This window comes from Crocodylus siamensis, chromosome 3 (genome assembly GCF_052110815.1).
Source record: "Crocodylus siamensis isolate JL-2025a chromosome 3, ASM5211081v1, whole genome shotgun sequence".
Classification (NCBI taxonomy): domain Eukaryota; kingdom Metazoa; phylum Chordata; order Crocodylia; family Crocodylidae; genus Crocodylus; species Crocodylus siamensis.
Genome location: NC_143397.1, coordinates 32,711,023 through 32,735,770, shown reverse-complemented (window position 1 = coordinate 32,735,770; position 24,748 = coordinate 32,711,023). Strand labels below are relative to the sequence as shown.

The following is a 24,748-nucleotide window of genomic DNA, read 5'->3' as shown; positions in this document are numbered from 1 at the left end:
CTGGAACCTAGGGCTTATGTAGATGCTGTGCCCCAGAGTAGTTTACTCTGGCTCAGACTACTCGAGTTTATTGCTTTGAATTAATTGCATATGTAGATGCATCCAATGAAAGTATTACTGCTGTCTAAGCTTGAACTGTGCTGCCATATCTTGAACACAGTAAGTCAGAAAGAAACTAGTGGAGGTGATGATAACAGACCATGTAGTTATTTAGAACTAAACAGGAACTTGTAAGTTATCAAACATTCCAGAATTCATTGTCCTCTGATTCACATCCTCTCATTTGAGGAAGTAAAACACTTTACAGACAATACTCTATTAATTCCCAAATGCCCAAACATTTTTTGGTAATGAACACAATCTTTCCACTTTACTCAGCTCTCAAGACAGCAATCATGTAACACGTGGGTAGCACCACACAACAGTTTAGGATAGGATGTAAAAGACAATTCAATAAAATTGAAAATGCAGGGGAAATATAATTAAGAAGTACTGTTTCCATGGAAATGGAAGGTAATAGCTCAGTGCCTTTATTGTGAAACCACTGAACAAAATGTTTAAAAGGAAAACCCTTTTGTTTATATCTTTAAATATCCATGTTTCTGTTTATAGATTAACCTGTCAGTAACTGTAACAGTCTGCAGCTTTGCAGCCTGGATCAATTAGCCAATAATGAAGGGAAGCTGGCTGGGTGACTGGAAATAGAGAGACAGGAAGAGGAAGTGAGGAGGGAAGAACGTGAAGAGGTCATGGTCATGTGGACAGTGAGGACTCCTCCAAGGAAGAATGAAGATTTTGGGGTGAAAACTAATCTATGCCTGTGGGGGCCCATTCTGGATTATTTGACGCTTTCTGCTGAGTTCTGTGGTTCAAATTAACCCCAGGCTTTGAGCTCGTGTTCCTGGGTCCAGAGAGGTACTGTGTTGCTGTGACCAGGTTAAAGGTGTATTTATTTTGTATTATTTATGTTTTTGGCTAAGCCCTGTGGAGCAGAAGAACCCTGGCATTAGATCCTGTGCTGCTGAGCCTGCAGAGAAACTATGTTGCTGGGACCAAATTAAAGTAGTGGGTTAGAGTTCAAGGACTGACTTGTGCCTGGGGGAGCTAGGCTAATGCAGATCTCACTACATTAACCAATATTTACATAGAGTGGTAATAAATAAATTAAAAATAGTTATGATAAACATATCCTTATAATTGGACGTGTAAATGGGCACTTGAGTGCCCTGAGCAGCAGCCTCCCATGGGCCAGTCAATGCCATTACTCTCCCCATCCTGCCCTCAGGACTGGTGCCCTGGTTGCTCTCTTCTGTTATGTTACTGAAGTTCAACTGGAAATTATAACCTTTCTAAACAAATAAAAACCAACAACAACTGTGTGTTCCTTTAAAAAGTTACAATAATGGTATTTTCTATTAAATTAGGACATTTTTAGACAGCCTTTTCTATATACACCTTACATTTCCAAATCTACATTGACTAACATTTTATAGGACTCTTGCAGTAAAGTGGATCTGGTAAAATATATCTAGCTTAAATGTATAAGGAAGTGTTTCAGGGTTACTTTTTTCTCTGAAGAGGTTTAATACTTTCACATACACCTCTGAATATATTTAATCTCAATTTAAGTATAAAATAACTCTGTTTCATTTCGCCATCACTACTGAGTTAGCAAAAACATAACAAAACTTTAAAATGCAACTATGCTTTTTCTCTGTGTAGGAGAGTTTTAAAAATAAATACCTCGTTCTCAATTACCTTGTTGGAAAACAGTGATTACACAGGCAACTGAAACAGGATTTTATGTCCTTTTAGCAATTCCAAACCTGTAATTCAGGAGTTTATAAATATATGTAAAATCGTACGATATGCTAGTGTCACTCATCTACATCATTAGCTTGCCTCCAACTTATGTAGTTCACCAAGGGGTGTACTTCTTTTGCAAGTTGCAGCTCTGAAATGGCCACTGTTTCTAACCATGGGCTTTTTCAGTGGCTAGGGACAGACATTCAAAAAGCCCGAGCCTGAATTGATACTGTCTGTAGAGGTTAGTCTAACCTGCAGAGTGTGAACCAGTTTACAAGTGGATGGACATTTGGCACATGCCTGCAGTGGCTCAGGCCAGAAGCCCGGGGGCGCTAGAGCAGCCCTCCCTTCCACAGGGAAGCTGTGCTGAGGAGGGGTGGGCATGGCCACTCCCCGCTGTGCAGTCCCGTACTCACACTCTGCCGGACTGGAGGGAGCCCCATTCCCTGCTTCCCCTCAGTCTAGCGTGAGGCTTCTCCATGTGAGAGCAGAGCTGCAGGTGCAGCGCAGAGCCGCAAGAACAGAAGCAGCCAGGCAGGCTGTGTGGGGCTCTGCTCCTCACCCCCAGCACAGCGCTGGCTGCCTCTATCCTCGGGGCTCCGTGCTGCAGATAGAGGCTCTCCCTGGGGATAGAGGCAGCCAGCGCTGTGTTGAGGGTAAAGAGCGGAGCCTGCCCAGCCACTTCTATCCCCACGGCTCAGTGCCACACGTGCAGCTCCGCTGTCGCATGGAGAAGCCCTGCTCTGGACTATGCAGGGAAGTGGGGGCAGGGCTCTCTCCATTCTGGCAGAGTCCGAGTACGGGACTGCACAGTGGGGAAAGCACCTGGCTCCAGCACAGGGTTGGACTGCAGGCTCAGAGCCCGGCGATAGGGCAGGATCTGCTCCCTCCCTCAGCGCTGCACTGGCCAGAGCCACGCCTGAGCTGGTCATGGGCACCCTGACCTCCCTGCCTGCTGCTGCTGCCAGGCAGCAGGGGCTGCTGCCATGTGGGGAGTCCCCTACATCCTCCACCCTGCCCAGCTGAGCACTGCACTCCCATTGCCTCTCTGGGAAGAGGAAGGGGAAGAGTTCCCCCAAGCATGGAACAGAGCCTTCCCCTGCCCCCCACTCCTGGGGCTGGGCAGCATTGCATGAAGTCCCACCCTCCCAGCCCCACAGCAGTGGGGGCAGGAAGGGGAGGAGAAGGAGGAGCAGTAAGAGTCCTCATCCAGCATTTCACAGGTTTCCCTCCCCTCCCTGGGAGGAGGAAGAGTGGTAAGAGTCCTCCCCCCCAGCATGGAACAGAGCCCAGCATGGGCCCATTAAGGTGAAGGGGTCAGGGAGAAGGATTAATTCCTCCCTCCTCCCTTCCCTGCAGCCAGGGTCTGCCAGCTCTAGGGGCCACTGCTGCAGCCCCCTCCCCTCTGCTCCCCAGCAGACAGGCTGACCTCATCTTCAGTGGGGTAAGAGGGGAAGGAGGAAAGAATTAACCCCGCCCCTGCCCAATTTGCCTTAACATGCTGGCCAGTGTCTCTGCTAGGGTGGTCCCTGGTCTGGCTAGAGAGCAGAGAGGTGGGGCCAGCCCTGTGGCTGGAGCAGAGAGCCCCGCCCAGCCCAGAGAGCATGCTGGGGGTCTCTGGTTTATTATAAACTAGTAAGGAGTCTGGGACAGACATTGCATAAACCAGTTTGAGCCAAATCAGTTAAGGTTTATCTCAAATCAGTTTCGGCCATTTTGAAACCAGTTTACGTGCACTGAGTGTCTGTTCTGTTACAGACATTATTAAAATTAGTTTCTGGTCACTTAAATTGGTTTATGTGTAATGTCTGTCCCTAGCCACTGAGACCAAAAGAACCTATATTCCTGTTAGACACTTTACTCTTTGGGGATTATGCAACCAGCATGCACTTACAATGACAGAAGGAGTCTCTCCAAAACAAACTACTTCTGTTAATCAACCTGAAGAGAGTATTTATGGACTTGAGGTCAAAAAGGAAAAATGAAGCTTACATGTTGTCCATGTGGGCAACATGACCTGCCTCTCTGGCCATCTGAAACCTTTGGTTAATGATACTTTTCCCCCACCACAGTAAAGACTCCAAGGGCTAAATCCTTTTTCCCCTTGCATGCCTAAATGGCAGCTGGACAGCCATGCCACTGCTGTTTTAGGCACTTACACACACCACTAAGCATGCTCACTAAGGCTGTGCTGATATGTGGTGCCTGGGTACACATACAAACCAGATAAGTCCCAAAATTGTAGCCAGGTGAAACCCCATAATTGTCAGGTATTAGACCAGCAATTCCCAGCCAGGGATCCTTTGAAATCCTTTCAAGGATGCTGTGGAGTACCATACAATGTTAGCACTGTTAGATGTGTAAACATGGGCTACTTACAAAAATGTAAAAATTTTTTTAAAAATAGTGCTTTACTTTCAACTTGGTGCATCCCAGCACCTCAGGGGCCCGGGCAGCCCTCCGCGAGTGTATGTCAACCCAGAACTCCGTGGCGGGCCCAATCCCCAGTCCGTGCCCAGAAGAGGCTCAATCTGTAGGTTGAATCTGCTATTAGATAAAAGTGCCAAAAAGCCCTGCTGAAGCATACAATCTATACAGACACTGGGGAATTGGGTTGAACTGATGTGATGCCTCTTCTGGGAAACTGCGGGGGTTCCCATGTCTATCAGCAGCCATGATTCACAGGATAAACCCAGAGATTTCAAGGAGGAATCCATAGTATCAAAAATATTCTGGGGCTCAACAAGAGCCACTTCCATGTGGTGATCCCTGGTAACATCTCTGACAGCCAAGAGCTCCCGAATTGAAAAAATGCCAAAGTGCACAAAGATAAAGATATGGACACCGCTTTTGTCATATGAAAGAAGAAAAACATTCTGGCCTGTTGTGGTCTGAGTTCTTTGCAACAGAAGAACTGCTCTATTTATTTTTCTATAGTCAAAAAACAAGGGCAACTAAAAGCTGACATTTTCTGGGGATGTCTCAAGTCCATTGAGGGGTGTTCAAGTATAAAAAGCTTGAGAACCACTGAGCGTGTCTACACATGCATTTACTCTGGTGTAAACCAAGCCGGAGTAAGGGTTTTCAGGCATGTGTCTACACATGAGAGGATTAAAGAGAAGATCTTCACCCGGTTCCCTGCAGCCCTCCAATGAGCCCCTGCCACCACTGGGGAGAACTGCAGGCTCCCCTTAGCTTCTAACTCAGGGGCTGACAGGAAGCACTGGATGAGGCTGTCTCCTAGTCTGAGGGGCCTCCCTGCTGCTGGGGTGAGGACAATGTCCCCCTGCTCTGGCAACAGGGAGCTCCTGGCCCTGGCTCCCTGATCAGCACCACAGGGCTTGGAAAGAGCTGCAGAAATGGGGTGGATCCAGCCCCCTGCCCCAATCTTCTGGTGGGGCAGCTAGCAGCTACCTCGCTCCACTGGCAGATCAGGGCACAGGGCTGGGACTTCCCATGCCCGGCACAGTTCCCAGCCAGCCCTGGGCTGTGTGCAGAAGTCTGCATGTACAGCCTGGAACTGGCTGGGGACTGCCTAAAACAGGACAGTCCCCAGCCACCTCCAGGCTGCACATGCTTCTCCTAGCAGCCTGGGGCTGGCTGAGAACTGTCCCAGTCAGAGACAGGTCCCAGCCAGCTCCAGGCTGGGCAGGGAACTGTCCCCATGCAGGAAGCTCTTAGCCCCTGCTCTGCAACTGCAATTGCAGAGTGGGGCCTGGGAACAAGGTCCCAGCTCCCACTCCACGATTGCGATTGGGGGCTGGAAGCTCCTTGCTGCTGGGGCAAAGGGACATTGTCTCCACCTGGGCATGCAGGCCAGGGGCTGGGGAGCTTGTTCCCTGCACAGCTCCATGAGTGTGGAGCTGGGGGGAAACAGGCTGGGAAGCTTGTTCACCGCAGCTCCATGCTTGTGGAGCTGGGCAGGGAACAAGCTCCAAAAACCTGCCAGCAAGGAACTCCCAGGGGCCCAGGCTGAGTGGCAAAGATCTGCCAGCCACTGCTCCCCAATCACAATCTTAGAGCAGGAGGCTTGAAGCTCTCTGCTGCTGGGGCAGGGGGACATGGTCCCCGCCTGGGCTCCTGTGGCAGAGCCTGCACCAGCAGCAGGCACCTCCGGGGGGCAGGGAGCTATCTCCCATCCCTGGTGCACGGCTGACCGGGAGCAGATTTTGCTGTAGTCAGGCATCTACACAAGTATTATGGCACCATTACTAATCCCAAGTCAATTCAGAGTAGAACACAGTCTGCATTCAGGCTGGAGTCTGCCCTTTTAGACATTGCAAAGGGTAAATCAGTTGTTTGCCAAATAATCCTCTAGTCCTCTTTCTACAATTTTTCCAAACAGGAGGCAAGTTCTTCCATAAATTGTCTGGGAAATATTTAGAGCATATCAGAGCAAAAAAACCCTATTAACTATATCTCCAGACACACGTGAGTAAGTGCATAAACAATGAGAGTACAGCTTCAGATAGGGCTTTGCAATGTGGCTGCACATACCCATGCTATGCTTCTCTGGATACTCTGATCCAGGTGCCAATCATTGGGGATAACACTACAGTGTAAACTTAGCCTTAGAAAGTACACAAATGATAAATCATATTTTGGTCAAACTATATGGATAAGCCTTATGGTTCTATTTTGCCATATCTAGGTTTTACTTGCTTTTAATTTTAGAAGTTTGTGCCAGCTAAAGAAGTTTCTCAGTAAAAATCTGAGAGATGACAATGACAAAGTAATACTTCCTTAAGTACGGCTGGCTGCTGAGTTGTATCTAACATCATGACAGCTCAAAAATGTGTTAACCCATTTTCTATCAGGATTTATTTTCCCTGTGTTGATATAAGTCCAAGGTGTTTTAAAGAGACAGATGGCAGTACAGAGGTTTGTGGCCTTGGAGGAACCAATTAGCTCCTATGGCAGACTAGCAATAAGGAAGTGGGGCAGATTAGCAATCCTTTCACCTCAGACTTGCTGATAACCAATAGTCTGAGAATCACGGATTAGAACAGTGGCTTGTTAATATAGATATTAGACTGATGGGGAATCAATTGTCTAAGTGCTGAGATCTTTATTGAATGTTTTCATTTTGCTTGTTTCTTGCTCTCTGTCAGTTTTTGTGTGAATATAAATATTTTGTGCATTGTAAATGTCTTATTTAGACATAACTCATCATTACATGATGACTCCAATGCAGCCTAGATATTTAATTACAGTATCTTGTGTGACAAAGCTAGAGAAATATGTGGGTTATTTCCAAGATCTGCTGGGATTGTTTTCTTTATTTAATATTAGGTTAGATTGTCACGTGGATGTTTAAATGAACTTTATTTTTGGGAAATGTAGAAAAAGCATACAAATATGTACAGGCTGCATGTAATGTGGTATTTAAACTATTTAGAAAGCATCAACTTGAAACCAAATTGGTTCCAAAAGTTAAATTCAGTTCTAGATCTTAAGTATGTCCCCAAGTCTACCTTTCAGTTTCTCATTTTCTTTTGATTTGGTTTTACAATGACAGTTTCCTTTTTGGTTAAAGTTTTCACTTTGTGTTGCTTTGTGGGAGGTCCACATAAAGAACTGATTATGGGGTTCCAGGCAGAACATGGATCTGTCCATAGTACAGCAGTGCTGCCTATTGCAGCAGACTGCTATTTCACATTATGCACCTAAATAGCATTTATGCAACCCTGTAACTAAAGTCTTTGGCACTTGCACAGAGTTTTTGATTCTATTTCATCCTGTGATGAAACAGAAAAGAGTGCCCTGCACATGGAGCTGCTAGGAGCCAAATAAAGGAGGACGTTTCAGATCAGTAGCCTAGTGGTTAGGGAAATATCTTCCAGACTTACCTTTTTATAATGTATTTACCCAAATACAAGATGACCTTGGATTTAAGACAACCCCCAAAATTAGATTCTATACAAGAAAAAATGATAAACTTTATTAAAATTTTTCATGTATGGAATCTAATTGTTGGAGGATCATCTTAAATTCATCCCCCTTACTACTGCAGATGGTCTACAGAGGTGATAAGTGGGGGCAGTAATAGAACAGGCAGTGGTGGGGGCAGTGGATTAGCCATCCTGTCCTTGCCTACATCATCTGCCTACGTATCTTGAAAACAGATTATTTAGATTTTGGGCCCAGACCTAAATTATCTTAATTTAAAACTTCACCCTCACCTTTCCTTGTCCTCTCCTTATTTGTATAACTGAAGAATTTGTTGCTATTTTAAAAAAATAGTCTTTCCACCTTGATTTTGAAAGGGGCATGCTTAAAGGAAAGGCCCCTTCTGCTGCTAAGTTATTTGAGTCTTTTTGTTATTAAATTAAATCAAGTCATGTGAAACTCTTTGGTGTCATTGGATATTGACCTGTTTGTGGGGCAGCAGATTTTGAGGACTTCTCAGACCTGTATGCGGGGAAACAGATCCTCATTGCTTCCCAGCCTTATGCAAGTGGGCCACCTGGCCTCCAGGACTCTGTGCGAGTGGGCTATCAGGACCCCAGGACTAGTACAACAGGCTGTTTTGCATGCTAGTAGAACTAGTGGTGATGGAGGTAGTAGATTACTATAAACAGGCCAAGAAGGGGGACTAACACAAGTCAACAAGACCAGTCGAGAGCCCAGCCCAATGATATTTGGTATGGTGGCCTAAGGAACAGTCTTAGGGAGGACTGCAGCCCTGAGCAAACAGAATTTATGCAGCAGTCCAAGCCCTGGTGAAGAAGCTTGAGAGAGTGCAGAGAAGAGCCACGCGCATTATCAAAGATCAGGAAAACAGACCTTATGATGAGAGGCTAAGAGCCATGGGACTCTTCAGCCTGCAAAAGCGCAGGCTCAGGGGTGATCTGGTGGTCACCTATAAGTTTATCAGGGGTGCTCACCAGGATCTGGGGAAACATTTGTTCACCGGAGCGCCCCAAGAGCTGACGATCAAACAGTCACAAACTTCTCCAGGACTGTTTCAGGCAGGACATAAGGAAGAACTTCTTTACTGTCCAAGCCCTCAAGTTTGGAATAGACTGCCACTGGAGGTGGTTCAAGCACCTACATTGAACGCCTTCAAGAGACATTTGGATGCTTATCTTGCTGGGATCCTATGATCCCTGCTGACTTCTTGCCCCTGGGGCAGGGGGCTGGACTTGATGATCTTCTGAGGTCCCTTCCAGCCCTAGTGTCTGTGAATCTATGAACTGGCAGGTAATTTCAAAAACAGGGTTAGACCACTGACTGAGTCAACTGAGGGCACTTTGGTGTTCACTAGAGTGAGGACAGACACCTTGCATCATTCTTGCCCAAATTGAGGGCCACCTCCTAACTTACGATAACTACCAACAAAGACCTGGTGGGCAAAAGCGAGGGGGGTAACCAACTAGGAAGCCAAAATGCTTACTAAGTCCCAGGTGATTGACAGAAGACAGAAAACACTAAAGAGAAACTGAAGCCTATTACAGGGATTCAGATTGCAGGTGTACCTTTTACTTCAAAAAATTCCAAGCCACTTGAACACTCAAGTCCTGAAGATCTTCAGTCCACTTGATTTCTCTAAGCAGTATTCTTAGTTTATCAGTTTACCCTTTTGAAATTAAGAGGTTTAGTTGCTTCTATTTATCCTTCATTTTTAATTCAAGTGAATTAACTTGTTATCCCTCAGTCCAAACTCATATGAATAGCTTTTATATCATCTCCTACTTTATTTATAAAATCAGCTCTAAAATGATACTGTACATTTTGCTCATGTGTTCTTATTTCTTGCTTCCTTTAAAGGAAATCTATGTTTTCCTCTAGTTGGGCACATTTCCTATTTCATGCTTGGTTATTATAGGAATTGTTGAAATTTTGAAAACAACTAGGTAAATACAGAAATATGACATCAGATTTGAGGCTTGCCTAGTGTAGAGATTGTCTTTTTAAAACAAGGAAAGCAAATATGATGCACATGAAGCATAAAGAATGGTGAAAGAAAGCTGGATAAGCTTATGAGAGTATCATGAAGAGCTTATTTTTAAATTATAGCAAACACAATTTCCCAAGTAGAGGTTCTTTTAGATTCACCAATTAAATGTTTGCTTTGTGTGACCAGTAGTTTAACTAGGGGGGAGTAAGAGGGCACCAGGTGCAGGTACCGTCTTTCAGGGAGCACCTGGTCTTATACAGGCATCCACAAAAATGTCCTCAGATGCCTAACATGAATACTGTTGTTTGTATTTTTGTAGTATTTGCCACAACTCAAGCAATACAATGCCATACCACCACTTCTTATAGAATTTACATTTAAAATGGGACTGACAACTTACAGCTTCTAAAATCTCACTTCAGTATTGCTACTGTATTAGAAGAAACACAGAAGCCATGTCATTTCTTGTTCCTAAAACAAGAATCTCACACAGACATAACTGTATCCAATTAAAGCAAGAAGCAAGGTTTGTTGCTTTTCTTTTGGTTTGCTTATCTTTTATTGAACCAACTAAATATTACCAAACAAACCTTGCTTCTCACATTCCCTGGACCACCAACGCTACAACAATGCTATGACCAGACTTCAATTAAAGTGTCAAGGATTCCAGAGAGGGCTACTGCTTGAGACTGCCAGCCTTTTCCAATCTCTCTAAATACCCACTTGAATCTAGTGCCAGTGAAGCATCTGGGCTAGGGATAGAAATTACATATAAACTGGTACAAGTGGCCAGAAACTAGTTCATTTATGTAACAGAACAGAAGTTCAGTGTACATAAACTGGCAGAAACTTGTTTAAGATAAACACAAATGGATACAATATCAGACTTAGCTGATTTAGGTTAAATCGATTTATTGAACTTCTCTGCATTACCTCCAGAGTCAAGTTAACTCACAGTTTCCCAGCATCTCAGGATGCTTTGCACCTCCACTGCAAACCTTTTCCAGGGTGGGTGCACTAGCTTTGGCCCAAGCTGTCTGCTACAGTGGAGTAGGGAGGCACGCTCTAGTGCCCCCAGCTTCTGGCCTGGGCCACACTGCAGGCTTGTGGCTGCATTTTCAGAATCAAAAGTGAATGTCTGTTCACTTGCTTATTGGTTCAATCTACGCAGCTTAGACTAGCCTGAGAAGGTTGAATTTATTCAGCCTCTGGCTTTTTGACTGCCTGAACTTATGCCTTAGTGGCTGTGTCCACATGAGCATGGATGTTTGTTTCCCTAAGGACAATTAGCAGTGGGACACCTTGTGCCTTCACTAGTTGTCCCTGGGGAACGTGTGTGCCATGTGCCCTCTGGCACATGATAAGTTACCACGGGTTGGGTAGGGGAGGCTGGGGCCAGCACTGGGCCTCCCAGGCCTGCAGCAGTGGTGATTTCATAGACATTAGGGCTGGAAGGGACCTCGGAAGATCAGAGTCCAGCCCCCTGCCCCAGGGGCAGGAAGTCAGCTGGGGTCATAGGATCCCAGCAAGATAAACATCCAAATTTCTCTTGAAGGTATTCAAAGTAGGTGCTTGAACCACCTCTGTCAGCAGTCTATTCCAGACCTTGGAGGCTCAGGCAGTAAAGAAGTTCTTCCTTATGTCCAGCCTGAAATGGTCCCGGAGGAGGAGTTTGACCTTGTCATCCCTTGGGGCGCTCTGGTGAACAGGCGTTCCTCCAGATCCTGGTGAGTACCGCTGATAAACTTATAGGTGGCCACCAGATCACCCCTGAGCCTGAGCTCTTCCAGGCTGAAGAGTCCTATAGCTCTCAGCCTCTCATCTTTGACTGCCTATAGAGAGTAGGTCTTTAGATTATAGCATTCCTTGCTATTTCCATAGTCTAATAAGCTCAAACTGACACTGTTCTTGGAGTCTTCACCTTTGTAAAGAGAAGAATGCTGCATTTCACAAAACGTGGCAACCTCTCTCAAACAAGACGGTATTTACTAGTTAACTGAGTGGGCTTAGTTCTTGTATCAGAAAGACAAGACCCAGCCTAAGCAGAATCCATGTGAGCAAAGAGGTTTATGAATTCCCTCTAGGAAATTCCCTCTAGGGTTCATGCCATTTTCTCTTGAGTCTGAATCTCTTTGTCAGCCTAGGGTACAAACTGAGGTCACCTTTTCAAGTTATTTCCAAACTGGGTTTCTTTGCTGTTCTGGGTGGCAGTTCTCGGCAGGAAATCTATAGCCAATGGGGCTTGCACTGAATGTCTCAAATGCATCTTCTGTAAGCAAATTGATCAATTCTTCACAGCCCATTTTGTGCTACGGGCACACTGGCGATGCGTAGGGGGTGTGCAGGTGCATGTGCACCCCTGGAGCGTGGCGGCGCACCCCCTATGAAAAGGTACCACCAACACTGTTGGATACTGCCAGCAGCATCTGCAGGCGGTCAGCAATCGCCGCTGGCCACTGCTGACACTGCCTGCGGTAATATTGGGTGATTGCCAACCCCGGTAAGCACTCACCATCCCCTATGCCCCTGCCACCAACAGCATCAGCAGTGTCTGCGGGAGGTCCCTGGTTGCTGCTGCCACTGCCGGGGGGCATACATTATTCATGTATGTGCAGAAACCCACAATCTAACCTTCCCTACCCCAGTGTCTTATAGCAAGGGTGATCCAGGCCACAGGCCAAATGTGGCTCACAGAACCATCATTTGTGGCCCACAGGGCTCTCCACAGGTGGCAGGGGAACAGTGGCCATTAATATAGCCACCCACCCCCTGCCGAATTCCCAAACCGAAGTCCCTGCATGCCTTGTCAGAGGTATGCCCCTTTCCCCATACAGGGCCAGGTTGGAACTGGACCATGCCCCTTTCCTCCCTGCAAAGCCAGACCACACCCTCTTTTTCCCATGGCACTGGGCTGGGGCCAGGCCACACCCCATTTTCCTCATGGGCCATGCTGGGTCATGCCCTTTTTTCCCCTGTGGGGGCAGGTTGAGACTGGGCCATGCCCCCTTCTTTCCAGGCACAGGTAGGCTGGACTATGCCCCCTTCCCCCTGAAGGGCTGGGTTTGTGCTGGGTCCCAACCCCTTTCTCCCCTATGCAAGACTTAGTGAAGCCCCTTTCCCACACTGCAGGGCAAAGCCGTCTGATCGCTCCATGGCTGGATGATGGCCGCCGTGCCAGACCCAGGCACTGAATTAAAACAACCACGCAGCCCATGGTTGAACCAGGCATTGCCCATCTGGCCCATCAGGCAAAAAGGTTGAGCACCACTCTGTTATAGTATACAATCAATGTGATAAAGTGATAAGTAAAGCCAACCGCATTCTTTCATGCATTAGAAGGTGCATCACGAGCAGGTCTAAGGAGGTGATACTTCCCCTCCTTGCAGCATTGGTAAGACCACAGCTGCAGTACTGTGTCCAGTTCGGGGCACTGCACCTCAACAGGGATGTGGATAACCTTGAGAAGGTTCAGAGGAGGGCTACTCCAATGGTTATGGGCTTACAGGTAAGATCCTCTGAAGAGAGACTGAAGGATCTGAATCTCTTCAGCCTCTGCAAAAGAAGGCTGAAAGGAGATCTTGTAGCAGTCTACAAATTTATCAGAGGGGAGCAGTAAGAAATAGGGGATACTCTGTTTACCAAGGCATCCCTTGGGGTTACTAGGAATAATGACCATAAACAGGGAGAGCAGATTTAAATTAGACATTAGGAAAGTTGTCTTGACTGTGAGCGTTGCCAAAATCTGGAGTGGGCTTCCAAAGGAGGTGGTGCTCTCCCCTACTTCAGAGGTCTTTAAGAGGAGACTAGACAAGCACCTAGCTGTTGTCATCTCACCCCAATGCTTTTTCCTGCCCAGGGCAGGGGGTTGGACTCGATGATTTACTGAGGTCCCTCCTGACCCTAAACATCTATGAAATCAAATCAAGAAGCACGCACAATTATAAAAATATTAAAAACTACCACATGCCATAACAATAAAGTCACAAATGTAAACAGGCATTGTTAGAGCAACTATTAGATTAGAATTTTAATCTACTACTGGTAGTATTCTCAGACTGCCTTAAAGACAGCATTTTAATAATTGACTTACTGTTTGTGGGATAGAAAAAAAAGCATCAGTATGACAAATTAAATTAGCCTTATTAATTTCAATAATATATTGTTAACAGTCTTTCCGGCATAGACTTTTAAGATGATGAAGTCTCACTTTTGAAATTGGGATATATACAAGATTATCAAATTTATAAGAGTATCAAAAATCAAATGTGTACTTCACCTCTTCATTTCTATTAGAAGCTCTCTCACCACAGGAAGAGACTTCAACTGTTCATATTTAGACTGATTTAGCTTGAGTTATAACATTATACTCTGTCACCTGTAACCTACATTTTGTCCACGCTTGTCGATTGCTCCTTCCAGTTTCAGTTTCTGCTGACTCATTTAGATTCTGCTTTTAGATTCCTCCTGCCCATAATGAACTCTTAACCTTTGCACTTTTGACTTCTGTGAATATCCCAGTTTGCAGTCATGCATGCTGCTAGTACTTTAGATAGCAGATGCCTGCCCACTTACCCTGTGGTAAGTTAACTCCATAAATGAACACTCATCCACTGGTTCTTCTCTCTGTCTGAAGTCCTACATCTTCTCCCAAATGACCTGTCTTCCTCTCCCAGATGTATTCTTACTACCTTCCCAAAAGGAAAATATCTGCATATCCTTATTTTTCCCAAATTTTGCTCTCTCTGGGATTTCGGTATATAGTGCCTGAATACCTCCCAGAAGCAATTGTCATGTATGATTCTTTTTCCTTTCCCTAAAAGAAATTTGTGAGATTCCTTTTTACTCTACACACAAATATATACACTGCTGTGTAGTTTATATTATCAAAAGCAAAGCAAAAATATAAGGAATGGACTTTTAGCAGAATATAGTAAGGTGTTTCTTAGACGCAGCAGAAAATCATTGAACTGGCTCCTGAAAAGTCTTTTCTCTTGGCTGGGGATATAAATTACACATCAAATCAGAGCAGTTTAAGTGATCAGAATCTGGTTTAAACCTGGAACAGAACAGGAGCTCAGTGCACATAAACCCGTTTCAAAATGGCAGAAACTGGTTTAAGATAAACCTGGCTGAATGTAGTATCAGACTTAACTGAATTGGGTCAAACCAGTTTAGGAAACTTCTATCCCAGACCCTTTCCTGGTTCAAGTTAAATCACAGTCCCCCAGCATGCTTTGCAGCTCTGGACTGGGCAGTGAGGGCTGACTGACAAGGGGGTGGAGCAAGCCTAGCTGGGGTTGCAGCCCAGTCTATTCAAACCTTGGCTGGGGTTTAGGGCCAGGGAGGGGGATTATTCTTCCCATCCCCCAGTTAAACCCTCTCCTTCCCCCAAGAACTCAGCTGCTCTGCCCGGCTAAACTTACTGAAAGTTACTGCTGGCTGCAGCTGTGGACTACAAATCCCAGAGGCACCTGGAAACAGAAGGAGGAAGTAATGAGCAACCCTGTAGAGTCCTGCTGCTGTAATTCTGGACTGCAAATCTCAGAGACCTTGGGGGCAGCAGGAAGAGGAAGTGAACACACAGCCAGACAGCTTTGTTCTAATGCCCCCCAGCTTCTGGCCTGAGCCACTGCAGGCATGTGGCTGCATTTCCTGAAGCAAAGGTAAATGTCTGTTCACTTCTGTTTCAGTTTAATTTATGCATCTTAGACTAACCTGCAAAGACTAAATCAATTTAGCCCCAGACTTTTTGACTGTCTGTACCTAGATTGTGGAGTTGTACTTGAGTACAGTTTTTACAAGTGTCCAATGCCAGCTGTACAGTGGGTGTCTTCTGCCTAAAGAATATAATGGTAAATACATCATTTATACCAGAGCTCAGTGGCACAATCTAATGAAAGGTATAAAATCTGTATATTGACCTCTTAGACACTGATGTCAACAAAAGGGCTACCAGGGTGCTGTGCAACCATAAAATAATGATCTAATGAAACAAAAATGATTGTGTTCAGATGCAAGAACAGGACATTTCTTTCTTGCATCTGAAAAAGAAAATAGTCTAGAAACAAACAAAAAAAAATGGTGAGTGCTCTAGTTAACATTTCTGATGCCTTCCTGAAAAAGAGAACTTTTTTGTTGAATAGAAGGGGATGAATCAGGAAAACTAGAGATAAAATTCACCTGACCCTTGTGAGAGAATGGCTAATCAGGCCTTCATTAGAGAACAATGGGGATGCAAAACTGCTCATCTGCAAACAGCACTTACAGTTTCATAATATTAATATTCTATTATTTTGTAGAAAAGTTAGGGAGAGTATATACAAAGATGTATACCAAGGATCAACTTGCTTTGTGTCCCAGAAACACCAGTGCATATCCTTCAAGTAAATATGGTAACATTTTCACAGCATTAAGACTAACATAATACAGAAACCTAATATAAAACTAGTTTGTTTAAGGCTTGGGTCTTGTGCTTGCCACAGTAAGAATAAAAAAAACTGATAAAAGGATTGCACACACAACTTTCTGCTCTGGAAACTACAGTGTCTGCAGAATTCATAGAAACAAATTCATCTTAAGTGAATGCAAACACTGTTCTTCAACACTTCTACAGTAAAAGGGAACCATAGGAGCTATGTTGCTGAGATAAAAATCTGTGGTTACAATAAAGAGAAACAGCATGAGGAGTCAGTTAATGAGAAGTGCAAACTAACCACAGCCCACTGCTTATTCATGCCAGAGAGAGGGGCTCCTTATGTTTTCAGCACAGGAAGAAAAGTTGTACTCTCCCCTCCATTTTAGTTCCTGGCTACCTCCCATATCTACAGGATAAAAATGTGGAAAGGATGAGATCTAAATGACATAAAAAAAGAAATTGTAGTTAGAGAAATCAAGGTCCCAATGAAAAGATACTCTAGCTAGCTCAAAGCAGTAATAGCTTGAGCAGGGTGCTGTGCTAAGGCAAGTGATTCACCTTGCATTTCAGGCCTAGCAGAATTCCCCTCTGGTATGGCTGTATGCATATTTTGCTAAGTAGGGTTGGGTATCTAACTTTCTGTCTTTGTTTCACTGTCAGCAGCATATAGAAGGTTTATCTGAACCTTTATCTCAGATCATAGAGCCATTGGTAACAGGGATGAAAATGACCTTGAGGTCATCTAATCCATCCTGTCACATAACAAGATCAACCATACCTGACAGATATTTGTCTACCATGCTCTTAAAACCCACAATGCTACAGATTCCACAGCCTCCCTAGATAGCTCATACCAGTGCCTAACAACCTTTACAGTAAGAAAGATTTTTTTTCTGATAACCAATGTAAACAGTTCTTGTGATTTATTCCTGTTATTTTGGGAGTATCTACACATCGTCGTACCGTGACGTTGCTATGGTGCCGTGCTTTAGTATTTCATTTTGGAAACACTAAAGCACAATACAGTATGGGTAGTAATTGCACTGTGTGCATGGTGCATGGGTAGATTTCACCACAATGTCCTCATAGCAGTGTGCTATACCTGGGGAGCATGCTGCTACAGCAATGTAGCTGTGATCACATGTAGACATATGTGATTGCTATGTCACCATAATTCACTATACAGCCCCATAGGGTGATGTGTAGACATGCCTTTTGTGTCCTATCCCCAGTGGATCTGAATGATAGTTTATGACCTTCCTCTTTGCATCTTTTACATATCTGAAGATGGTTTTCTCCTAGTCTTTTCTCAGGCAGATAAATAAATGGTTTCCAATTCACTGCTATAAACAGAAAACCACAAAATATCCCATAAATAAGTTTTAATATCAGCTTGATGTAGATCAGTACATCAATACCTAAATACTGAATTATTAATATGTTGTTGAACATCCAATACTACTAATGCCTTATGTTTGTGGTCAAGAGGTATTAAGAAAAGACATTATCCAATACATTGGTTTGCACTTATTTAACTCTTTGATTTCTTTTCCTCACAACTTAGCAAACAACAAACTTTTCTTTCGTTAAATAAAAGTTTCTGGAGCATAACCCCATGGTAAGGTGTGGTTCTTATTTTATATTCTATGGCAGTCCAAATTCCATTTCCAAGACTCAAGGGATGTATGCAATTTTTAGTCATGTAAGTCATTATATTTCATGTTATGTAATGGACTGAATTGCAGGTATACAGCTACTGTTCTGTGCTCTATGACTGTCTCCCACGGTATCAGTTTGGAAATTATTCAGTCCTGCCTGCCTTAGGGAGGTCCCCAAATCCAATTATGCTGTAGATACACAAAAACATAACATAATCCCCTGCAAAACAGGAAAAACCCAAAATCATGACCATGATTTAATACATGGCTGTGCATCTATCCAGCCTAACCTCTGCCCAGAAACTACATGGTTAGGGACTCGACTTGACTGCTGATGCACCACACTGCATTAGAAAAACTATCCATCAGCTTTGTGGGAGTGAATACCTAGCTGTTAAGGCTAGGTCACTGAGCAGCCAAGAAGGGAAGTATCTTAGTTACAGAAGGAAAACATGCAAAAGTGCATGACACTATACCTCAGAGAGTGAATACTGTTGTCGCAGGAGTATAAGCCCTTGCTTCTTCTGGGTTTGGACACATACATTTGGAATGGTTTCAAAAGGGGAGTGGCTGATTTGGTGTGCACAGCAGCTGTAATGTTCCAACAGTTGTGTAGGGACCTACTGAAATCATGATGGAACGAGGTGCAGTAGCTCCTTTAATGTTGCTCAGTTCAGCATGCAACCACCCCCCACCAACCTCAGCCCCAGCAGCCCCCTGTTCACTGCTGATCAGCTAGGAGGCAAAAACGGTGGCATATTTAAAATCCTGGTTCTTGCCTCCTGGCCAATCAGCAGCAAGTGGCAGGACCCCTCTGCCAATCAGGGGCAGGGGGAGCGTACAGCAAAATAGGCAAGATTAAAAGAGCCACTGCACAGTTTACTTCCACTGCGATTTCAGTAGGTCCCTAGTTATGTGTTGTTGATACATACACAGCAAAACTGCTCCAACTTTAACCCTGAATGAAATACTGTTAAAATTGGAGATGTTTTGATACATTTGTATCATTTTCAGCTTGTGTACACAAAGGTGGCCATGTAGAGAGGCCTCTCTACCTGTCCTTTTTTGACCTCATCAAAGCCCTCTATTCTGTCAACTGAAAAGCACTGTGGAGAATCTTTCGAAAAGTACAGATGCCCACTGAAATTCATCACCATTCTTTGCCTTCTCTATGATAGTATGCAAGTGGTGGTTCTCGTAATGGATCTAGCACAGATCCCTTTGGTTTAAGACAGGAGTTAAGCCAGGCTGCGTTATCACTCCAACACTCTTCTTGGTAGCCCTTACTGCAATGTTACATCTGCCCATTAACAGATGTTAACAGTGGCCAGACCCAAAATTCTCTCTATTTTAGGGCAATACCCTCCTCCCTGGTCCACATAATCTGCCTTCCCTTGTCTTGTTCTCTTCCTTTCATGATTCTTTCCTTCTGGCTGGATCATCTTCATTAGGAAGGGAATGGAAGGTAAGTTGGCTCTATATCTTGGTTTTAGTAGGGCACTTTACTAGAATAAGTACTAGGATTTAAACCTTGAATCCTAACCCTGAACGGAAATGGAGTTTTGTACTCAAATGACTGTTTGGGACAAAAATACACTTTCTGTAAAAATAAAAAACAATTTTTGAAAATTCTGACTTTGCAAAATTTTCTTTTGATTTTCCAGTGGGAAAACTGAATCATTTCCCAGATCCACAACTGTATTCTCAGCAATGTTAAAACAGAATAATTAATTTCCAAGATTCATGAAATATTTAACAGTTGGATATGCCATTAATATAAGGAGGTCTAAGATCATTGTGAAGATTGCATGTATGAGTGTGAACTTCATGCATCTGGCAAAATTATTTCTTCTGGTAACTGTTGGAGCTGGAAGTGAAAGCTTTCCAAGGCACTCAACTGCGTTACTAACCATGCTTTAAGCAATATGAAGTAATAAGGAATCTAGGAAATCTGTTTTTTTATTCTAGCCTTTCTACGCTTTTCAGACTATAAATTCACGCAACCAGTCACTAAACAAAGTTTATATATGATTATTACTTTACGGACTTTTTAATGCAGAATTTTACTTTCCTAGATGAATGACTGTATTGTCTATATTTTCTTCACTTTGTTTTTTCCAGAATACTGTACTATCACCAAAGAGATTATATCTCAGTATGTAAAAATATAAAAAATAAAAAAAAATTCTGCAAACATTTTTTCAAGTATCCCCTTATCCCAAGTATTCCATTTTTAATGCTATGCCTCTGCCACGTATGGCATCATTGGATATAATCTTTCATAAAATGACACAACTTACTCCAAGGAGCAGCAACAGGAATAAAATATAGAGAATGTTTGTGCTAATTACACAGGTATGTAATGACATCAGATTAGATGGGTATCTAATGACATCAGATTATATTCTTCAAGAAAAAAATGCTTTGAATGTCTTCCCACATTAAATTTAGTACATCAAATAAATTAATATTTACCAGGAAGAAGCTTCCTTTAAAAAGACAAATGAATAAACACAATTTGTATTCAAATGAGCTTTACAATTGGTTATACACAGGAAAAGTTAAATCATATAGTCTCTTAATCTTTCCCCATGACAAAGAATGAAGTATTTGAAATCCTTACCATTTGCCTTTTTCATTTAAAAACTGTTGAACTGCATATCCAAACTGCTCATTTGAATGACCAGAAAATATTTTTGCTCCTGGGAGCCCAACATTGTATGCTTCACAGCAATTCTGAAGAATGTCTGTTAAAGTTAAACAGAATGATTAATATTACCGTGAATAACAATTAAAGAAATAACTTAATTTTAGTGGGATCAAAATTCTCCCTGTGCCAAGTCATCTTGATACATCAGTTTTAAAAAGTGGCCTTTGACACAAACAATAAAAGCAGTATTTCTCCCACCCTTACTCAAAAGTGACCATCTATCCACACATGATAATAAATGGCTTTCCAAATGAGAACTTGGATATATCTAATACTACAGGCAGAGACTCCTGAATCATTAGCGAATTGCTTAACAAAAGTTTCAGTATCATCAATGTAAGTGTTTAAGTGAACATACCTTAATTAAAGACATTCAAGAAATATAATTTAATATACTTTCTTGTCCTGAGCAGGCAACGGCAGCCCCACGTGGGCTGTGAGCAGCTGCAGCATGGGGCATCGGCCACAGGGTGGGCGAGGGACCACTTTCCCCTCCCCCACTCAGGATCAGCTTGTAGCCCGGCCACGTACCGGTTCCAGGCTGCCCACCCAGAGTTTGCCCACCATCTGCTCGCAGCCTGCATGGGGCTACCTGTGCCTGTTCAGGACAGCCCTGTGTGGGCTGCAAGCAGCTGCAGCAGGGAGCAAGAGCCACAAGGCAGGCAAGTGGCTGCTTTTCCCCCACGCTCCACACCAGCTCATTCCCTGCCAGTGAGCTGGGGATCGGGGCCATACTGTGGGGCTGGGAGGCACTGGGAGTGAGTGGGTGTGGGAGCACAGGGCCTGTACCGGTGTCCCAGGGCCGGTGCCAGCAGGGCCCAGGGCAGGGCAGCAGAAGTACAGGGTCCTGGCCAGCAGGGGCTCTAGGGAGCTGGGCCAGCTCCCCCCTCTCCCTGCTGGTGCAGCCCAGCCTAGCTCCAGAGACCCCTGCCAGGACACGCCACCAGTGCTGGCCTTGAGGCATTAGTCTCAAGACATTGGGACATTTTGGTCCCAAGATGGTGACCAGGGGACAGGGCACCTATCAAGGGGCGGGGCTACTCATGTGGTCCTCGACAACTTGCCAAAACTGGGTAAGCAGCCCCCTGCCTGAAATAATTGCCCGCCCCTACTCTCCAGCCATCCTGGGCAGGTGATTCTAGGGCTTCAGGGGCCTGATCCTATTGGGTCTGCAAATTACTATCCATTTCATTTGGTGACATCTATTTTTAGCCGGACAGTCATAAACTGAGTTATCTATCCAAGCCAACTTAAGTCAGTGATAAGGCCAGGATTAGGCTTTGCAGATCCTGGTTTCTACTCCTACTCTCAGTGCACAAGACAATGCTGCCCCTTTCTATAATGAATAGAAAAATATATGGTACCCATATACCTGGACACCACAGAGTTATTTTAATAAGTTCAAAAATCAACAATAAATGTGTACAATGCTCACACTGGTGGGCTAAACAGAAAACAGCTTAGTTGAAAAATCAAGGAAACCTCTGTAGTTTCATGAGTTGTTGGTTGCACTTGTGTTGGTCTAGGACATAGTCAGGCAACGTTCTTTGGGTAGATATGATATCTTTTATTAGACCAGCTAAATAGTTAAAAAAAAATGTTCTTAATAAAAGATATCACATCTACCCAAAGTACCTTGTCTGTAGTTTCATAGCAAGAAGGAAAAGAGATGCTTAGAGCCATTCAGAGACACGGAGGGGCAGACCTGGATGCAAGCCCTTACCTGGAAGTAAGGTTAGAATATTACAGTTTAGCAGCTGAAATGTGTCTGGTGACCCAGTAAATCTGACTTGCAAGCAACCTTAGGGAAAGGAACTCCTTAATAGAAGTTGGGAGCAGGGGACAGAAACCCTTACTGTTCAAAGAGGGACAGGAGGTTGTCTTCTCACTGCACAGGACATTAAGAGTTCCTGTCCCTTGCTTCCAAGCAACAACTTGTTCTATGCATAATCCCTTTCTTAATTCTTCTTCCCTGGTGATGAGCTGCTATTAATCCCACCATTGCTGGAATTAACACCCTAATTTCTTTTTTAACATCAACGATTTTAAGGTCCTTTCTCTTAGGGATAATATCATAAGAGTTATTTAAGGTGGGATCCTTTCAGGATTTCTCTTAGTCTTTGGCATCTTTTAAAAATCTTAGCATAAGAATGAAGATCAGAGTTCCAGGCATTTGTCTTTTTTGGCAGGCAAGTAGTTAATTTACTTGATCTTTTGAAAGTCCCAAGACTAAGCCTTGCTTTGAAATAGAAATTAGAAGGGGCTTAACCAACCTGAATATGCATAATCAAAATATACACTATACTCGGTGTGTGATATTTAAGTCAAGCCAGCAGGCACAATATTAACTTGAAATAAAATTTAAATAAAATCTAATAAATAACATGCTACATTAGGAAATAAAACACAGTGTGCACATTTATTTTCTTTTGGTCATGAACTCAGAACAGGAAATCATATATTAGTTAAACCAAAATCAGCAGATTATCTCTTGAAAGCAAACAATTGCTGTTTGCTGTGAGTGATGTCATTAAGATGAATGGTTAAAAATGAAAGAATTTCCTGTGTCATTAAGCACAGGGCTCGTATTGTGGAGGAGACAGGACGTGAACAGCCATAATATTCTATATACTTTCCAGAGTGATCACAGGTCTCTCACCAGCATTTAAAAATATATTTTAAAAAATACTTTATGTGGAAAAGTTGGATTACCGTAAAGCTGGTGTCAATCATAATGCTGTTTTATATTCCTGACACTTTATCTCAACCACCTCTTTAAACGATATCCTGTTTATTTTAATATTATCATCAGTCAAAACCCATAAATAATGTATAAGTCCATCAGCTAACATTTCATTTAAGATTCTCATTATGGACTAAAGAAACTGATATCCTTAGAAACTAAAAGTTTCCTATAACATGAGTACATATTCTAATTTCCCTCATGCCAACTACATGCCTTCCCCTATGGAGGAAGAATACTTCTACTAGTTGAATACTGTAAGTGAAGAAATATCCAAACTATCTATCTGATTATAGACAAAATATTGGAAAAGAGCTCTAGAAATACATAGAGCTCATTTAATTTTATGATCCAAATTCCAGCATAGTTGGGAAAAGATTGTGTTTGATTTTAGTGGGCTTCCTGTCATTCTCTTACTACGGTGTCAAACTTGGTTGTGTTACAGAAAAATTCTCAACACAGCTGACATTTCTGTGCAGCAAAATGTCACTTGTAAACAATTTGTATTCTTCCCCACTGTAGTAGACTGTTATTGGATATACCAGTGATATATTTTTAATTCACCTTTATTACCTTGCTGTGCTTCCCCAGTTTTCAAAATAAACAATAATATTAAAGATATGAGTCCAAAATATACAAAGTTCTACTAAGGTTTAAGTATGGGAAGAGAGAAAGACACTACTCCTCTAACACCTGCATAAGAAATCAGGATATGAAGCCCAATGCACTCAGTAAATAGGCTGTGCATCTACTCAAGCTTACATTGGAAGCAACTGATCCATGCAATCAATAGGTTTGGGAGTGACTATTAAAATTAACCAACTTGCCTTTGTCATATGATGCTCAAAAATAGAAACTGTAGCCACTGAAATATTAAATATGGAGAATTAATTGAAAGTATGCGTTCAATCAATCTAATTTTAAAAAAATGAACAGGTACACAGCAAAAGGTACACTTAAGCTGCTCTATAATGCATGCTGCTCTCAGTTAACAGGAGGCAGGACTTAGCACACTCCAGCTGATCTACGATCTTCAGCACCCTCTGCAAAAGCATCTGCTCAATGTTACTCATAACAGCATACTGAACAAGATGGTGAGCACTAGTCTGATTTGATGTGGTAATGTTTCTATGTTATAACTAATTTCCTAGCCAAATTCCAACTTTGGTCACTACATTCTGCCCATTCTTTGGCCACTTTAAATTGGAATCCTTCACTTTCTGGTCTGAAATTGCTGTGTGCTGTTGCTGTGACCTTGGCTTCACTTCAGTGTGATACTAAATGCAGAATCCTTGGAAGAGCTTTCCTAAAGACAAGCATTGGTACAGCAATGGTTCACACACAGTGCCTTAGATATCAGTGTATTGCTCTTGAACTGTGGAAATGTCTGTTATACTGGCTGAGGGCATGCCTCTTAGGCTAAACAAGTTACCCCTCACTTTTCAAAGCTGTGGTGTCTAATTTTTACCTTCCTTCCAGACGGACAGTCTGACTTAGCAGGAAGTGACCTTGAAGA

General features: G+C 43.3%; 1 protein-coding gene across 1 annotated transcript in view; it reads right to left on the bottom strand.

The window, feature by feature from the left end:
* The window catches only part of ITGA2 (integrin subunit alpha 2), a 114,751-nt gene that overhangs the window by 72,707 nt on the left and 17,296 nt on the right, over positions 1-24,748 (bottom strand). Inside the window, exon 2 of the mRNA XM_090038060.1 lies at positions 20,403-20,526. Coding sequence (XP_089894186.1) covers positions 20,403-20,526 — 124 coding nt within the window. The remainder of the gene's footprint in view (positions 1-20,402; positions 20,527-24,748) is intronic.